This window comes from Taudactylus pleione, unplaced genomic scaffold (genome assembly GCF_031769625.1).
Source record: "Taudactylus pleione unplaced genomic scaffold, aTauple2 ptg000760l, whole genome shotgun sequence".
Lineage (NCBI taxonomy): Eukaryota > Metazoa > Chordata > Amphibia > Anura > Myobatrachidae > Taudactylus > Taudactylus pleione.
The window spans coordinates 10,363,086-10,382,530 of record NW_028285162.1 but is presented as its reverse complement, the minus strand read 5'-3'; the positions used below and the strand labels follow the sequence as shown (position 1 = coordinate 10,382,530).

Here is a 19,445-nt window from a genome sequence, read left to right as displayed (position 1 = left end):
CTGTTTAGATTTCTCATCAGCTGTTCAATACCCTAGAGTAGCGGTGGCCAACCAGCTAGAGGCAAAAAGCCAAAAAATTTATGCAGTCAAGTTAAAGAGCCAATATGTCACAAGGCCGTGGCTCATATTTGTGTGCATGCCTTTGGTATGACATTTGCATGAGCATGACCTTGTGTCACACCCTTGTAGTGGTTCCCCTTATGCAATGCCCCCTGTAGTAGAGTCCATTATGCAGTGCTTCCTGTAGAAATTCTCCTTATGCAATGCCCCCTGCAGTAATGTGTTATGCAGTGCCCCATGTAGTAGTGTCCATTATGCAGTGCCCCCTGTAGTTGTGCCCCATATGCAGTGCCACCTGTAGTGTTGCCCCATATGCAGTGCCCCCTGTAGTTGTGCCCCTTATGCAGTGCCCCCGAAAGTAGTGCCCAATGTACTTACCTGACTTCATGCTGGGCTTCACTCTGTGCACCACTCCCACTGTCACTCCCGCTGCAGATTACTGCTGTATCCAACTGGATCCAGCAGGCGTGTAGACTCCTTACATCACCCATGCATTGCATCGCTGGGAACACTGGCCTCTGAAACAATCAGAGTCTCCTTTAGCCTCTGATCACTTCAGAGGCCAGCATTCACAGTTTCAGTGGTGTAGCAATGACCCCTGCACCCCCAAGCCATTGTGGGGTCTGTGGGGGCCATTGCGAGCTGCAGCAAAGCACAGAAAGAGCCACATGTGGCTCGAGAGCTGTGGGTTGGCCAGCCCTTCCCTAGAGGCATAACAGCTAACAACAGAATCTATAGGATTGGGTAACTGTACTGTAGTCTCCTATTGTTTCCATGAATGGTGGCTAGTACTGATCTCTCACTTGCTGTTCACTGTCTAATGGCACACAATGAGAAGCAGAATCCAGAATACAGCTGACACCATTCTGCTATACCTCTTTATAAACAGATAAATACAGTCACAATAATCGCTAATCCCTTGAGCATTACAAGGGTTGCAGCAATATTGTATCTGAAAATAATCAGAGCTACTAATATTTGAGGACAGTGCCTCATTATAAATCCTGGTGTATTTGAGTATGTCTTATATTTTCGCCATTATTGCACCTGAACACCCAGCACTATTTTCTAAGTACTTATTTTTTTAACAATTTATGTTGTCTATGTAATGATCTAAATTATTGGTAAAATTAATAAATGTAAAGTTTTAAACTATTTAAACTAGAGTGCCCCTACTTTTTGAGAGTCTTCTTTCTCTATTTCTAACAGTTTATCATTATTGCTCTTGCTGTGCACCACCACTAGCTTTGAATACTTACAGATAAAAATATATCTGATGGATATAAATAGTGGGATGCATGTTCATAAATAGACCCTCCTTTTTTCAATGCACAGAAATGTCATATTGTGTAAAGTGTGTATAGTATATGCTGAGAGGTATGCAAAAGGCTAGGTACATTATGAGAAATGGTCTGAGAGTATATATGTATTTTCTGGCATAGTTAAGATGTGTAAATGTATTTAAGCTTGAGTATTATATGAGCTGCATTAAGTATTTGGTTGTTTTTATTTTAGAGGAATGTTATACTGTAGAAAACTAATGCAGAACAAAATTGGATCACATTATTAATTTTTGTCAAGGTAATATAGGATAACTAATTAAAGATTCTACAGATTAACATAGGGTATGAATATGTTTTATGCGTTTTTTACATCAATAGAGATATTCCATTTAATAGAGAAACCAATGATAAATAGTTGATGTTCAGTTCCACTAAATATAAGCACTGTTTAGCTTCTTATTTGTAGCAGTCCTTTATGAAATTCACAATTTCTTGTAGTAGGTCATCTCTATTTTCTCTCGTAATCTAAAATATAAAACATACAAACCATAAATCATTGTGCTGTATCTAATTTAAATCAAAAATATAATACTTGCAATATACTTTGTAGTACGTGGGAATTATGTTAAAATTTGTCAATTGTATTCTTTTGTTCTCCGGTGACATGCCAAATTATAGCTTTATACATATGTGTCGTCATACACTATTGATGCAATCATGCCAAACTGCTCCTCTCGGTGAGCAAGGTCCCATGCTAGCGTCAATTGTCTTTTTTTTGCCCAAAAAATGCATCTTAGTCACAATGCTATGTGATTATGATGCACCACAAGACTGTACTGATTAATTTGATAAGTAATTTGTATATAGCCCCTCAAACACCATGCCCCTCACCAAAATTAACATGGCTTTTTTTATAGTTAACTTTCATATAAATGCCCTTATAATGAACACAGGGGTGTAACTAGAAATATTTGGGCCCCATAAGATAAATTGTCAGCGTGATTTCTATGCACAATAATAAGAGCCGTAACCATCACAATATCTCAGGGCTAGATAAAGGTTTGTGGGGGCCCCCACCAATAAAATTGATGCCCCGCAGCCATCACCACATATATGCCCATTACCTGGTCTCCGGCACCTCCTAACACCCGAAGGTGCATGGGGAGTTGGCTTGGCCTCATGTCTGTGATACCACAGCCTGAGTTGTCCCATTTCGGAAGCGTGACTGCATGTCATGTACCCATTGTTGTCACATTGGGGCTTGCTCGGCGTTCCAGAATCTGCTGGGAAGCCCCTAACCTTTCCAACCACAAGGGGGGTGTAATTGATGAAGCACACGTGTGCATCATCCATTGCCGCTGCTAGCTGCTCAGTGGCACCACTCTATCTGAGTGTCACCTCCAAATATGGTGTCTCCCGATGTGGCATGCACCCCCCTTGTGGGGCCACTGGTCTGGGCTCTCCACTACAGACCAGCAGCATACTACATCATGTCCTCGACACTGCAGGGAATACCCATGCCTGGCAGTATCAAGGACATGATGTAGTACACTGTGATACAGATAGGTTGCTTTGTCAAAGCACTGCACCTGGTGTGTGTATTTGGCTGGATTTATAGTATGGCTGATAAGGAAGTAGTAGGATAATAATGACACTGCAATGATGTAAGTTGGATTGGGTATTTACATTTATATTAGTTAAAAAATGAGTCAGTGCTCTCAGGGTTTATGTTTTGTGAGTCCAGCAGGTGGGTATTTAGAGGATGCTATAGTGGGTAACTGAGATAGCAATTGAAGTTAGTGCAGGTATCCGTGGTGTGTAGCAATTACTGACATTTCACTATGGGGCCTATTCATCAACACTAAAATAAAGTTTTTAAGGACATTTTCCTTAACTAACATTTCACTATGGGGCCTATTCATCAACACTAAAATAAAGTTTTTAAGGACATTTTCCTTAACTAACATTATTTTAGTATTCATAAACACACTTAGCACAGGAGATATCACTGATATCTCTTTGCTAAGTCCCCCTGCGTTAATTTCCACACTCCCCATACATTAGTATGGGGATATGGAAATTATGATATTCATGAAATTCCGAAAATTATGTATTTTCGGAATTTGATGGAGTTACTATTCACCACTGTGAGGTGGCGTATAGTAGGTAACACTTACCTGCTTTCAGCTGGGCAGGTCCCCCAGCATCTTCCTCCATCGCTCTGGACTCTCCTCTGGCTCCACCTGTTATGCTGTCATGTGTTCTCCCCAGCAGAACACAATAAAGTTTAGAAAAAAAAAAAAAAGTTTTTTTTTTCTAAACTACTGAGTTCTGCTGGGGAAAACACGTGACAGCATAACAGATGGAGCCGGAGGCTGCTTTGCGAGCAGGTAAGTCAGGGACAGGGGGGAGGAGAGCGGAGGGGGGGCATGTGAGCGGAGGGGGGAGGGTGGGCACATAAAATTACCGCAGGTGTAGGCAGTGCTGCGAATGCGCTGGGTTAACGAATTTAGCAGCGCATGCGCAGCACTGATTACAACTGCGGTAAGTTAGTGTAGACAGGGATAACTATCTATTTCCTGAAAAGCTGTCATCGCAAAAATGACAGCTTTTCGAAATAGATAGTTATAGGGAGGAGGAATGATGAATTCCTCTGGTAATTAGGTAGAACTCAATGCGAGTTCTAAACCTAATTACCTCCAGAGAAAGTTATATTTTTTTTCTAAACTACTGTGGTCAGCTGGGAGAACACGTGTCAGACTAGCCACCGGAGGCGCTGCAGTGGGCAGGTAAGACAGGGGACGGGGGGAGGAAAACGGAGGGGGGAGGGGGGTTGGGGCGGACACAAAATTACCGCAGCTGTAGGTAGTGCTATGCATGCTCTGGGTTTACGAATGTAACAGCGCATGCGCAGCACAGATTCCAGCTGCGGTAAGTTAGTGTAGATAGGGATAACTATTTCCTGAAAAGCTGTCATCGCAAATATTGGAGGAGGAATGATGAATTCCTCTGGTAATTAGGTAGAACTCCATGCAAGTTCTAAACCTAATTACCTCCAGAGAAAGTTTAGTTATGATGAATAGGCCCCTATGTGTGCAATTCCTCAGATGGGGTGGAAGTCCCCAGATGTTCCACCTAAATGCACAGCTGGCAGCCTAATGGTTGAACAGGGTAGTGTATGACCACTCTGTATGGTGACCTCTGTGTGTAGCTGCTTCGGTGGTAGTATAGTGGAGTGGTGATCACCAGGGGTGCCGAGAGGGGGGGAGCAGGTACTAATTACCTGGGCCCGGGCTTGCTGGAGGGGCCCGGTGGGGGCTCAGGTCCGGCACCACTCCCCCTCCCTCGCTGTTGTGTGCTGAGCTGCACTGGGAGACTGATCGTGGCTGCTAAAGCAGCAGCCGGAACAGTCTCCTATGCTTATTGGGGGAGCGATCATGTTGATCGTGCCCCCCAATCCCTGTGCGCCGGACTGAGAGGCACACCGCTCCCCTCCTCCCCAGCGCGCAGCGCCACTTCAATGAAAAATTATCCTTTCACTTTTTTTTCTAAGGGGGCGTGGCCACGCCTCCCGCTATTATGCCATGCATCCTGTCAAATGGGCCCAGAGCAGCTGTCAGCAGCCCTGGTTGTCACCCACTCTGCAGTACTGCTGTAGTGAACATGGTGAGTGGTGTCAGCTGCCTTTTCTTCCAAATCATGTGGTTGTGTTAGTGGAGGGGTGATGCTGTGTGCTGCATTGGCCCGATGCTGCCAGAAAGAGTGCAGGGAGGGCCGTGCCAGAGCAGTGATTGTGGCAGTATGGGGGCCTCCAATGTGTGGGGGTTCCTGGGCGACTGTCTTGTCCGCTCCACCGATAATCTGGCCCTGCAATATCAGCTCCAACCCCTGTCCCTATCAAAAAGATTAAAAGGAATAACTTCTCACACAATTGGAATAATTTGTTTTATATATATTTAATTTGGTTTCAGTATATTATGTCGACCATGCCCAAGGTGATGTACATGAAGTTGTTATTCTTTTTTTCTCAATCTATTTTGTTGGTGTAGATCCTTTTTACTAGCAGGAATAAGGCACCACACCTTTAGCCCAACTGAATGTAAGCAAATTACAGTACATCCGTAAAGTATTCACAATGCTTCACTTTTTCCACATTTTGTTATGTTACAGCCTTATTCCAAAATGGAATAAATACATTTTTGTCCTCAAAATTCTACACACAATACCCTGTAATGACAATGTTTACAAAGTTTTTTTTATTATTTTTGCAAATTTAATTAAAAAAACAAAAGCTAAGAAATCAAATGTAGATAAGTATTCACAACCTTTGTCCAATACTATGTTGATGCACCTTTTGTAGCAATTACAGCCTCAAGTCTTTTTGTATATGATGCCACAAGCTTGGCAAACCTATCTTTGGGCAGTTTCGCCCATTCCTCTTTGCAGCACCTCTCAAGCTCCATCAGGTTAGATGGGAAGCGTCGGTGCACAGCCATTTTCAGATCTCTCCAGACATCAATTGGATTCAAGTCTGGGCTCTGGCTGGGCCACTCAAGGACATTCGCAGAGTTGTCCTGAAGCTTCTCCTTTGATATCTTGGGTGTCTGCTTAGGGTCATTGTCCTGCTGAAAGTTGAACCATCGACCCAGTCTAAGGCCAAGAGAGCTTTGGAGCAGGTTTTCATCTGGGATGTCTCGGTACATTGCTGCATTCATCTTTCCTTCTATCCTGACTAGTCTATCAGTTCCTGCAGCTGAAAAACATCCCCACAGCATGATGCTGCCACCACCATGCTTCACTGTAGGCATGGTATTGGCCTGGTGATGAGCGGTTCCTGGTTTCCTCCAAACATAACACCTGGCATTCACACCAAAGAGTTCAATATTTGTCTCTCATGGTCTGAGAGTCCTTCAGGTGCATTTTGGCAAACTCCAGGTGGAGTGCAATGTGCTTTTTACTAAGGAGTGGCTTCTGTCTGGCCATTCTACCATTCAGGCCTGATTGGTGGATTGCTGCAGAGATGGTTATCCTTCTGGAAGGTTTTCCTCTCTCCACAGAGGAATGCTGTAGCTCTGACAGAGTGACCATAGGGTTCTTGGTCACCTCCCTGACTAGGGCCCTTCTCCCCCGATTGCTCAGTTTAGAAAGCAGGTCAACTCTAGGAAGAGTCCTGGTGGTTCTGAACTTCTTCCATTTATGGTTGATGGAGGCCACTGTGCTCATTGGGACCTTCAAAGTAGCAGATATTTTTCTGTACCCTTCCCCAGATTTGTGCCTCGAGACAATCGTATCTCGGAGGTCTACAGACAATTCCTTGGACTTCATGCTTGGTTTGTGCTCTGACATGCACTGTCAATTGTGGGACCTTATATAGAAGGTGTATGCCTTTCAAAATCATGTCCAATCAACTGAATTTACCACAGGTGGACTACAATTAAGCTGTAGGAACATCTCAAAGATGATCAGTGGAAACAGGATGCACCTGAGCTCAATTTTGAGTTTCATGGCAAAGGCATGTACATGTGATTTCTTAGTGTTTTTTTTTTTTAATTAAATTTGCAAAATTCTCAAAAAAAACTTTTTACACGTTGTCATTATGGGATATGATGTGTAAAATTTGGAGGACAAAAATGAATGTATTCCACTTTGGAATAAGGCTGTAACATAACAAAATGTGGAAAAAGTGAAGTGTTTTGAATACTTTTCGGATGTACTGTAAATTACTATGAAATTAAGTCTCAATGAAACAGTAGTCACAATACTGATTTGCTAAGCTGCTTAGGTTCTTGAGAAAAATAGAATATAAAAACAGATTGCCTAGTGCGCCAAAGGCAGCCCACCAGTTGCGCTCGCAATTTAGGAGCAAAAATATGCTAATGCCTGCCAACAGACTCCCTCCTGAAATAGTGTGCGACGGACTGTGAATGTTGCTACACCCACTTTCCCTATGTACATTGTGTGCAGATCTGCTGAGGGATGAGAACACACAACCATGGACGTCACATCAGACGAACATAAACTCGTCGAGTAAGAGCTGGGCTGTGCAGATTTTGGATCAACTTTCTCTCTAAAGATGGCCTCTATGACTGTGATTGAGGTGCCTATTCATCAACATTAAAATAACGTTTTTAAGGTCATTTTCCTTAATTAACATTATTTTAGTATTCATGAAGAGACTTAACACAGGAGATATCACTGATATCTCCTGTGTTAAGTCCCCCTGCGTTAATTTCCACTTTCCCCATACATTAGAATGGGGATATTGAAATTATGGTATTCATCAAATTCCGAAAAGTATGTATTTTCGGAATTTGATTGAGTTACTATTCGCCACTGTGAGGTGGCGAATAGCAGGTGACACTCACCTGTGTCAGCGTGGACAGGTCCCACGGCATCTCCATCCAGTGCTCTGGTCCATCCTCTGGCTCTGGAGGCTAGTCTGACAAGTGTTCTCCCAGCAGAACACATTAAAGTTTAGAAAAAAAAAATATATATTTTTTTTCTAAACTACTGTGGTCAGCTGGGAAAACAGGTGTCAGACCAGCCACTGGAGGTGCTGCAGCGGGCAGGTAAGTCCGGGGACAGGGGGGAGGTGAGCAGAGGGGGGCGGACACAATTACCGCAGCTGTAGGTAGTGCTGCGCATGCGCTGGTTTTACGAATGTAACAGCGCATGCGCAGCACGGATTTCAGCTGCGGTAAGTTAGTGTAGATAGGGATAACTGTCTATTTCCTGAAATTATGTCATCACAAAAATGACAGCTTTTTGGAATAGATAGCTATGGGGAGGAGGAATGATGAATTCCTCTGGTAATTAGGTAGAACTCCATGTGAGTTCTAAACCTAATTACCTCCAGAGAAAGTTTAGGTATGATGAATAGGCCCCTCTGTGTTTAAGAACGCAGCTGACAGACCAGCCTCTTTTTGTGAACACTTTTGGCTACCTCCCCAGGAATACCCATGGATTGCAAAGTTCTACTCAGAACCTTGCAATCACAGAGACATTGTGATTTCTGTCTCAAACTACAGTACGCATGCAGGGAGACTTTCTACTGCGTTTCAAGCATGCACAGCTTAATATTCTCTGTAAAGCACTGCACAGTATGTGTGCACTATGGGCCTGATCCAGAGTTCTACGCTATACAGATGTTTTCGCAGTTGAACAATTTGAACAATTTCTTTGCATGCTTGAAACGCAATGGAGTATGCACAAGTGTTATTTTTTGTCAGAAGCCAATTAATCTTCCAGTATGTTTTGTAGTGTGGGAAGAAAGCAGAGAGTTAACTGGAGCAAACATTGGAGAACCCTACACAGGTTTTTAAACATGTCGGTAATTGAACTCATGGCCTCAGTGCTGTCCACATTTACAACTTCCCTCCCAGCACAGTCACACCCCATCAGGGGCATATCTATAATGGGTGCAGGGTGTGTGGGGTACACGGGCCCCTGGGTCCAGGGGGGCCTCGCACAGCACACCCTGCACCCATTATATGGGCGGGGGTCTGGCACTCTAAAATCGACTGGAAAATGGCCACCGCTGCCACCTTCCCGATGTTTGCGCTGGCGCAGTACAGGGAAAATGGCAGCCGTGGCCATTTTCCTGGTGACCTGTGCATACTCTATAGATTCTGGGTGCACTCTAGTGCCCAGAGTCTATAACTCCGGTGCTCAGTGCGCTGCCGGCCGCCAGACAGAGAGGAGGAGGCCCATGTCGGAGACTGCACACGGGCCCCCTCCTCTCTAGAAACACCCCTGCACTCTGCAAATTTGCTAGAAAATTCTCTCATTCATCACATTGCCTGTTCATCTTTCATAACTAATAACTGTAAAACCGTTTGCTCACAAAGAAAACATTTCTATTCAAACATTTTGAAAAATAAGAGAGAATATTGGCCCCATTCTGTTTTGGTATATGGTATATCCTGATGTGTGCCGATCTTCCTCTGATCACACCCAGAGCAAGCCATCATTAATATTTTTTTTTAAAAAGCATGAATATGTTGAATAAACAATAATAATAAAATGAAACTGCTCAGTATAGACACAAGTCTGTCTTGAATAAATCAGTAATTATGAAATGTAATCAATGATAGGTACAATAATTTTGCATGCACATTGATATAAATGTAGAAAGCTTTAACATACCTGAATCACTTTAACATCCTGTCGTTGTCTTATTTTGTCGACAAATGGGAGCGGTTTACCTTTGGGTACAGGAATAGTTCCGAGTACTACAGTGCCAGTACAATCCAAGATTTTAGGTACAACATAAGTAAATGAATGACTAAAGAGCTCCATTTTTCCAATCTCATCTATAGCACACACAGATTTGTGCACAGTATCTTCAGATGTCCGCTGAGAAAAAAATAGAAAACACCAAATTGTTTGAAATTGTGAAAATACATTACATCATCCAGGCTGGATTTTTATTTCAAATAAAATAAATCCCAAAAAGGATTGGTTCGTAAATATAATCCTTACTCTAATCACATACAAAGGAATTAGTTTTGAGCCCATGGCTATTACTTAATGTATATAAAAAAATAATCAGAGAGTGTTTTGTCCAGAGAAATGTAATAGACTGTTATTCAGATGGTTGACTGGTTCTGAATGTCTCCAGTAAAAAGGAAAATGTATATTCTCCATTGAAATGTCAGTTTATAGGAGCCACTAGCTCTTGTCATTTGTTGTACCGCACTTGGAATCCTGGCAGTCAGAATCCTGACACTGGCATCCCAACAGGGTTAGGGTACCAAAACCTGTCACTAAGTATCCTAACTTTCCCTCCCCACAGTTTAAACCTAACCTTCCCACCTATTGCCTGAACCTAACTTCCTTCCCTGCAGCCTAAACCTAACTCTCGCCCCTAATGCCTAACCCCTAACACTAACCCTCCCCCTAAGCCCACTACTTACCATCAGGATGCTGGCACTGGGATTCTGAACACCTGCATCCCGGCAGCTGGGATTAAAACTACATAGCATATTATGTATACAGCAGGCAAAATAAGTATTGAACACATCAACATTTTTCTCTATAAATATATTTGCAATGTGACTATTGAATGAAATTTTCACCAAATGTCATCAACAACCCATGCAATCCACACATGCAAATAAATTAAATCATAGATGTTGATAAATTATGTGTAATAATCTGAAATGATACAGGGAAAAAGTATTGAACACGCTTACTGAAATTTATTTAATACATCGTACAATAGCCTTTGTTGGTAATGACAGCTTCAAGATGCCTCCTGTATGGAGAAACTAGTTGCATGCATTACTCATGTGTGATTATGGCCCTTTCTTTCACACAGTTTTCAAATCTTGAAGGCTCCGTGGGCCTCTTCTTTGAACTCTGGGCCTGATTCAGACCCGGTCGCAAGCGCTGTGCGCTCGCAACCGGGTCGATGGTGGGCCAGTGCGCATGCGCATGATGGAGCCGGCTCCATCGTGCGCATGCACGAGACCCGGATTGATGTTCATAAAACAGTATTTAAACTTTACAATACTAGTCAAAATACAATCAGAGGGGAGAGAGAGAGACAGAGAGAGAATTCAAGATGGTTGCTAAGAAAGCATGGTGAGAGTTATTTATGTTGTGCTCTTATTATGTGTTTTTATAGGGGATAAGAATTATTCTTGCAATATGCAGATACTATACCTATAAGTGACATGTGGAGCTCATCGCACCTGACATAATACTTAAGGGTGTGTGTGTACAGATATGCAGAGAAATGTAAGGGGGATGGTAAGGCCGCATGGATTCTATTGTCTAAATCTCATGGTCCCTAGACAAAACTCCATTTTGAATGTAAGAAAACTCACATTGAAGACTCCCATAATGCCATGTTCTGTAATACCAATATAATGCATCCAGTAACTTACATATATATCCATAATATGCAAACTGGATATTGTCTGCAGATTGTTATACTATTTTCACACACCACAACTGTGTGATATCTTCAGACAAAACATTACATTATATTGTATTCCAGTATCTAATATAGCCATCTTATTCAATGGGGGAAGGGGAAGGAAGTATCACATGTAATGCCATTGTCTAACCCACATGGTGGCAGCCATATTTAACAAAACTGCAGACTCCATCTTGGTATTTGGGGGTCATCCTTATCCAATTCACAGCTGTTATTAATTCAACTTCCATGATATAACACTGATACCAGCCTATGGTTACATCCATGATACTAAACAAACTTATTCAGATACTATAATAACATTGTATGATACATATGAGCTGATTCCTCGGTCCTCTCTTATGTTCAACTATGCCATTTCCATCAAATATCTCTAGTAAGCACCACATAACAGCTAAAATACCAGTATGCAGCACATACCATACCTATCTTTCCCAGGCAGTGCTATTGTTCAAGCACATGGGAAGGGGGAGGGGAAGCATAGTGTTCCTGCTAGGCTGTTTTAGTGGGGTGCCACGCCCTGCCCGATTTCTGAAGGGAAGAACGCGCCCTGCCCTCCAGCGCGGCGGCCCGCTGAGACAGCTTGCAGGTTCTGCCTCCACCCGCGGGTTGCTGTGTCCTGCGGGTGGTCAAAACGGCACCGCAGCAGTCACAGCCGGTGAATAGACGCCAGGTGCATGCGCCTGGCATCCATTCACAGTGACCGCAGCGCTTGGGGGCTGCCCGCATGTCCATTAGTGCCGTACACTCCCACAGGAGTGACAAAAAGGGGACGCATCATAAAAAAAGGCCCCCTTTTCTTTGGTCATGCCCCCTATTCGGGCGCACACAAAAGTGCCCTAACTCTAGGTCCGGCACCATGCCTGCCACTGGACCTACAGTAGAGTGAAAACTAGAAGCACATGGACTTCCTTTGTTTACAAGCCTCATGCTGGCAGCCATATTGACTGCAGACTCCATTCCACACGGTTTTTACTAATAACAAACCTATTTGTACTATACAATCCCAAAACTATGACAGTATGTAACTTCACAATATTATCATAATATGGCTAGTAATCCACAACTCTTATGGAACTACAATTACTAGCCAATTTCAACATGAAATATACACATTCCATAAACTACAATATTTCAACCAGATTCCATTATACAATATTTCACAAAGTATAAACTAACAAACAGTGTATACTACTTATGGACTTATTACAATATAATTGACCAATACCGAATTACGAATTCATTTATCAGATCACTACAAACTTGTTACAGATTTACATTAAGTATCCATATAACTAACTACAGTACAGACTTAACCGTTACCATGTATCATATTATATATATTTAACCATATAAGCCAAATCCATATGTTTAACCAAAACTATGTTTTTAATCCATTTGTATGTTGTTATTACAAATACCCATATAAGCTAACTACTGTACAGTTTAACCACATTATTTAAAAATATACATAGCCATTTTTCCTGGAGTACATAGGCCCATCTTGGCAGCCTTCTGGGGGGGAAGTCTGCTGTCCTTCGTATCTCTCTGCAAGTGTGTGTGCCAGCGTGTGTTCCCAGTGTGTCTTACATTCCTTTTGGCTTCCAACTCCCAGCTCTTACCTGGGAGGTGTGTACAGGAAGTGGGTAATTCAATCCTTTCTGTGCTACAAGAAAAGCCAGGGCCTTCTGTTTTGAGGCTGTGTGTGAACTGTGGCTATATGTATTCAAATGCTAATGTGGACCCTGATAAACTGGTTTTTGAGCTCTCTTGAACTCTGGAATAAGTAGTTAATATTAATTTATATATATTTATTTTAATACATACACTGTTACATGTACATACAGGCCATGGCAGTTGAGTGGATTACTTATTGCCTTCTTTGAAACAATTGTTCCTCCTAATTCCAGGTCTTTCTGAAGCTCTCCACAAGTGGTACCTGGCTCTTGAACTACTTTTCTGATAATTTTTTTCACTCTAGAAATCTTGCGAGGAGCACCTGGTCGTGGCTAGTTTATGGTGAAATTATGTTCTTTCCACTTCCGGATTATGGCCCCAACAGTGCTCACTGGAACATTCAGTTAAGAAATCCTTCTGTAAGCAATGCAATCAGTATGTTTTGCAACAATAAGGTTGTAAAGGTCTTGAGAGAGCTCTTTGCTTTTACTCATCATGAGATGTTTCTCACGTGACACCTTGGTAATGAGACATCAGTTGAGACTGAACAAGCTTATATTAATTTGCTCTAACAAGGGGCAGGATTGCTTTTACTGATAGATTACTGATAGATTTCAGCTGGTGTCTCGGCTTTCCATGCCTTTTTGCACCTCCCTTTCTTTATGTGTTCTATCTTCTTCCCTGTGTCATTTCACATTATTACACATAACTTAATTTATGGACAACTATAGATTGATTTCTTTGCATATGTGGATTGCATGGGTTGTTGCTTATGGAATCAGTATGAATGACCGCCGGACATTAGGTGGTTGAAAGCCCAATGCTGGCAGCCCGATCGGTGAAGATCCCGACAGGCTATCCCTACACCTTTCTCCCCTAACCCTCCCTTAAGGGTGCCTAAGCATAACCTCCCCCCAGGGTTGCCTTAAACCTAACCCCCCAGGGGTGTCCCTGACCCTAACCTCCCCCAGGGGTGCCTAACCCTAACCCACCTTCCCCTAGCCTAACCCTGTCGGGGGGAACCATGCCCTAAGTCCCCCCAGGAGCTCCTAAACCTAACCCTCCCCTCCACGCCTATCCACTCTCAATGCCCGGCTTTCCAACGATCGGTATGCCGGGCGTTGGGATTTCGGCAGGTGGATAATGATAGGCGTCGGGATTTCAACACCTATCATTAGTCCCATGCCAGGATTTGACAGTCGGGAAGCCGGAGGTCGGCATTTTGACCACCGGCTTCCTGACTACATACCATTGCTGACATTTGGTGAACATTTCATTACAATAGTTCCATTAGATATATTTACTGAGAAAAATGTTGATGTGTTAAATACTTATTTTACCTGCTGTATGTGTGTATATATATATATATATATATATATATGTATACGGTATATATATATATATTAGTACTGTGCAAAAGCTTTAGACAGGTGTGGAAAAAATGCAGAAAAGTAAGAATGTTTTCAGAAATATGTGTTAGTTCAATTAACAAAATGCAAAGGGAATGACCAGAAGAGAAATGTAAATCAAATCAATATTTGAAAGCATTCTTACTTTGCAGCATTTTTCCACACCTACCTAAAACTTTTGTACAGTACTGTTTATGTATGTATATACAGCTTCAACAGCTACTGCAAAGCAAAGTGTCAGGCTTTTTACAATGGCAAAGGAAACAACAAGTACTGTACTGCACTGATGTGTCTTAGTCAGAACAATGTAAACTTTAACCTGGTCTTGTATGGTCGTTATATAGATGATATTTTTATTATTTGGGATGGAGGTTTGGATGCCTCACTTTGTTCATTACTTAAATTAAAACATGTTTGGTGTGAAATTCACTCATACATTTGATTTTACTATGATCAACTATTTTGATATCACCTTTAGTGTTTCTGATGGGAAATTATATTCTTCCACTAATGTCAATGATGTGGATTGTCAAAATGATCTACACTATAAGAGCAGTCATTATAGACCCTGGACAGACAACATACCTAAAGGACATACCTTCCCCCCCTGAGGAAGGCCAATAAGAGGCCGATACACATTGGGACCTGTGCATTTACTTCTGCAGACACACCCAGGGGAATGTATGATAGCTGCCAAGAGCAGAAATCATACAGTATGGTGAGTCATTACTAAAGGAGAAATTGACCCCCCACAGTAAGTAGGGGAGTAGGGGCCATTACAATTGTTACTGCGTTATTTCCTCTACATTAACAATAGGGGTTTAAACACATTTTATCATTTTATGAGTTAACAAATAAGATTTGTTTTACACTTTAGTCTAATAATCTCATTTCTGAATAAACCAACATTAATCCCGATCAGTTGAGCGCACTTTCCTATTCCTTTACCATATCTAAAGAACAGTTCCTCCTTCCTAGGAGGAACTGTTCTACAGATTCTTCTTTCCTGACTCAAAGTCAAGATATGTATATGGCTTTTCTTCAAAAAGGCTATCCCCTGTACATCCTTGACAAAGCTCTAGATGAGGCATGATCAAATTATAGAGCTTTACTTCTATCGAAAAATAACTCCCAGATGTACTGTAAGTTTTCAATCTGTACCCAAGGAGCTTCGGATAGGTCATTAGCCTTTATTATTCAGTATAATTCAGAGTATTTTCCCCATCAGAAGCATTACTGCTCTACAAGAATCAACACCAAACATCATGAATTGTTGCCACCTAAACCCAAAGATTATTTAAATGTGGTAGGGATAAATGTTTGACATGTAAACATGTGGTTAATGGTGGCATAAAAATCACTTTATTTTAAGACGGCTGAGAAATTCAACATTACAAGCATTCTTAAATGCAATCTCAATGTCACAGTCATGGGATTTTGAGGCTGTTCCCAGGCTGGGTCTTGGACCTGTACTATTAAACTCATATGCTCTCTGGAGGAGACTTGGTTTGATGAAGTTTCTATGCATGAAAGAGTATAAAACTGTAGATACTTATGAGTGCGTGTAGAAGGATGGCTGAAAGCTGGTCACAGCACGGAAGCTGCCTGGTGTGGCTAGGAAGCTGCAAGGTAAACAGTGTTAGCACGGGAGCTACTTGGTGCGGCTGGGATGCCATAAGGTGAATGGTGGTAGCACGGGAGCTACTTGGTGTGGCTGGGAAGCCGTAAGGTGAATGGTTGTAGCACAGGAGCTACTTGGTGTGGCTGGGAAGCCGTAAGGTAAATGGTGGTAGCACGGGAGCTACTTGGTGTGGCTGGGAAGCCGTAAGGTGAATGGTAGCACAGGAGCTATTTGGTGCAGCTGGGAAGCTGTTTGGAGAATGGTGATAGTACAGACTGCTTGGAGCAGATGGGAATCCATTTGGAAATGGTGGCAGTACGGACTGCTTGGAGAGGCTGGGCAGCCATTTGGAGAAGTATTTGCTGGATGGTAGCAAATACTCACGGAGCTCAGTGAAGAGGCTCACTTAGTCAGACTAAGATACTTGTTGCACTGGCAATTTGTGAGTATATATATTTTATAATGACGGATGTGTGTGCAATTGAGTGTTTTAATTGATATGCAGCTGTTTGCCCTAATTGATAAAGAACAGGGTATTTAAGGAGCTTGAATAACACACTGGAGATATGCTTCTGAAGAAGCTGGATACATATTGGCCAGCGAAACGCGTTAAGCCTTATTTCCATCGCATACCGTTTTGGGGACAACATCAATATACCATCTTGGACACTTTGATACATGAAAATTGGACCACCGGTTATCACCATTAAAGGGAAGCAGCTACAAGTGGGTCCTATCCAGTCTACATTCTGTGCTTACACCAACAGGATTTTGGACACAGGAGATACCTTCTGGACTGAGCAATCAGGACACTCCACTTGGTAAATATTTGCTGGACCCTGCATATGGAATATACACTAGTCCACATCATAGTGTCGTAACAATTGGATCAAACAGTTCCCCATTAACTATTTTATTTGGACATTGAATCATATGCTCCTCAGATATAGGGATTTTATATGTTATGTTTTTCATTTTTACATATGCTCTATGGCACTATCATGAAATAAAATATGAGATATGGTAAGAACTTACCCTTGTTATCTCTATTTCTACGAAGTCCATAGGGTTCCACAGGATACCTTGGGGTATAGGTGTGACGTCAGTCGAAGGGCACCAAAGAGTTAAGCTTTCAGCCTCCCAGGATGCACTAGGTCCCCCTCCTATACCCCGCCCCCGGGCCAAGGCACCTCAGTTAGTTACCAAGCCATAGGCCGGAGGAGGAGAAGGAAGAGAGAGAACAAAGATCTGGACACATACAAGAATCACATTCTCACCAGAGGGAGACGGAAAACCGGTGACCAGAGCAAAGCCCATCTGCAGCACAGGTGCGACAGGGCGGGAGTCCTGTGGAACCCTATGGACTTCGTAGAAATAGAGATAACAAGGGTAAGTTCTTACCATATCTCATATTTTCTACTTCAGGGTCCATAGGGTATCCACAGGATACCTTGGGGATGTCCCAAAGCAGTATCCTTTAAGGGTGGGGACGCTCCTGTGCAGAAAGGAGAATCCGCCGCCCGAAGGAAGCATCCTGAGAGGCGAAGGTGTCAAACCTGTAATACCTCACGAAGGTATGGACAGAAGACCACGTAGCAGCCTTGCAGATCTGAACTGCCGAGGCACCACGTCGAGCTGCCCACGAAGGACCCACAGACCTAGTGGAATGAGCCTTCAGAGAAGGAGGGACCGGTAGGCCTTCATGAAGATAAGCTTCAGAAATAGCCATACGGATCCAGGCTGCCAAAGTTTGCTTTGAAGCAGGCCAACCCTTTTTACAGAAGCCATAGAGGACAACAAAGCGTCCGACTTCCTAAACAAAGAAGTGCGGTCAACATAAGTCCTTAATGCCCGCACAACATCCAAAGAGGCCTCACCCACGGAAAGACCCGGTGAGTTAAAGGCCGGAACAACTATTTCCTCGTTAACATGAAACTGGGAAACAACTTTGGGAAGAAACTCGGGCCGAGTGCGGAGCACTGCCCTGTTCCCATGAAGAACCAAGAAAGGGGGTCTACAAGAAAGAGCCCCTAACTCAGAAACACGTCTGGCTGAAGCAACGGCCAGAAGGAAAACAGTCTTAGCTGTTAGCCATTTAATATCCACTGAGCCCAGTGGTTCAAACGGCGGTCCTTGGAGAGCCCTCAGGACCACAGCCAAATCCCAAGGCGCCACAGGTGGAACAAAGGGCGGCTGAATACGGAGAACACCTTGCATAAAGGTGCGCACATCCGGGATTGTAGCAATCCTACGGTGAAACCAGACAGATAGGGCCGAAACCTGTACCTTCAAAGAAGCAAGGCGAAGCCCATGATCTAGTCCCGCTTGCAGGAAGGCGAGAATCCGAGACAGACGAAACTCCCGCGGTGCATAACCTCTCGGTCGACACCACTGGAAGAACGTATGCCACACGCGATGGTATATCCTCGCGGAAGACGGTTTCTGAGCTCGTAACATGGTACGCACCACAGAGCTGGAAAACCCCCAGTACCTCAGCATGGCCGTCTCAACAGCCACGCCGCCAAAGACAGCCGAGTCAGGTCCGGGTGAAGACAAGGACCCTGAGACAGAAGGTCCGGTCGTAGCGGCAACCGCAGAGGACTGTCCACGGACAGACCCTGAAGGTCTGAGAACCAGTGCCGTCTGGGCCACGCGGGAGCTATCAACAGGAGCGTCCCTCCTTCCTGTTTGAATTTCCGGATTACCCGTGGAAGAAGGGAGACCGGAGGGAACAGGTATGCGAACCTGAACGTCCACCGGACGGACAGAGCATCCACCAGAGACGCCGCTTCGTCTCTTGTGCGAGACCCGTACACCGGCAACTTGTTGTTGTGCCGGGACGCCATGAGGTCGATTTCTGGAAGACCCCACCTGTCCACCAGTAGTTGAAAAACGTCCGGGTGCAGGGACCATTCCCCTGGATGAACGTCCTGGCGACTTAGAAAGTCCGCCTCCCAATTTAGCACTCCCGGGATGAAGACCGCTGATATGGCCGGAAGATTGCGCTCCGCCCAAACCAGGATCCGAGAGACCTCTACGAGAGCCGCCCGACTGCGAGTTCCTCCTTGCCTGTTTATGTAGGCCACGGTGGTAGCATTGTCCGACTGGACCTGCACCGGGTGACCCTGGAGAAACCGCTGTGCCTGCAGGAGAGCATTGAAGACCGCACGGAGTTCCAAGATATTTATTGGAAGCTCCGCTTCTGTCGGTGTCCACCTGCCCTGGAACAAGTGTGGACCCGAAACTGCTCCCCAGCCCCGAAGACTGGCGTCCGTTGTCAACAGGACCCAATTTGGAACCCAGAACGGACGTCCCTTGTTGAGGTGGGTCGTCTTTAACCACCACGCAAGGGACAGGCGAACCTCCGGGGTGAGCACAATCGTCTGGAACTTCAGAGACTGAGGCAGCCCGTTCCACTTGGACAGGATGAGGTGCTGCAGAGGTCTGGAGTG

At 43.8% G+C, this 19,445-nt stretch overlaps 1 protein-coding gene across 1 annotated transcript in view; it reads right to left on the bottom strand.

Annotated features, from left to right (window-relative positions):
- Positions 1 to 732: 732 nt before the first annotated feature.
- The window catches only part of NTPCR (nucleoside-triphosphatase, cancer-related), a 270,951-nt gene continuing 252,238 nt past the window's right edge, over positions 733 to 19,445 (bottom strand). The window contains exons 4-5 of the mRNA XM_088457416.1: positions 9,489 to 9,698; positions 733 to 1,868 (exon numbers count right to left, since the gene is read on the bottom strand). Of these exons, the coding sequence (XP_088313542.1) occupies positions 1,800 to 1,868; positions 9,489 to 9,698 (279 nt within the window). The 3' untranslated portion in view covers positions 733 to 1,799. The remainder of the gene's footprint in view (positions 1,869 to 9,488; positions 9,699 to 19,445) is intronic.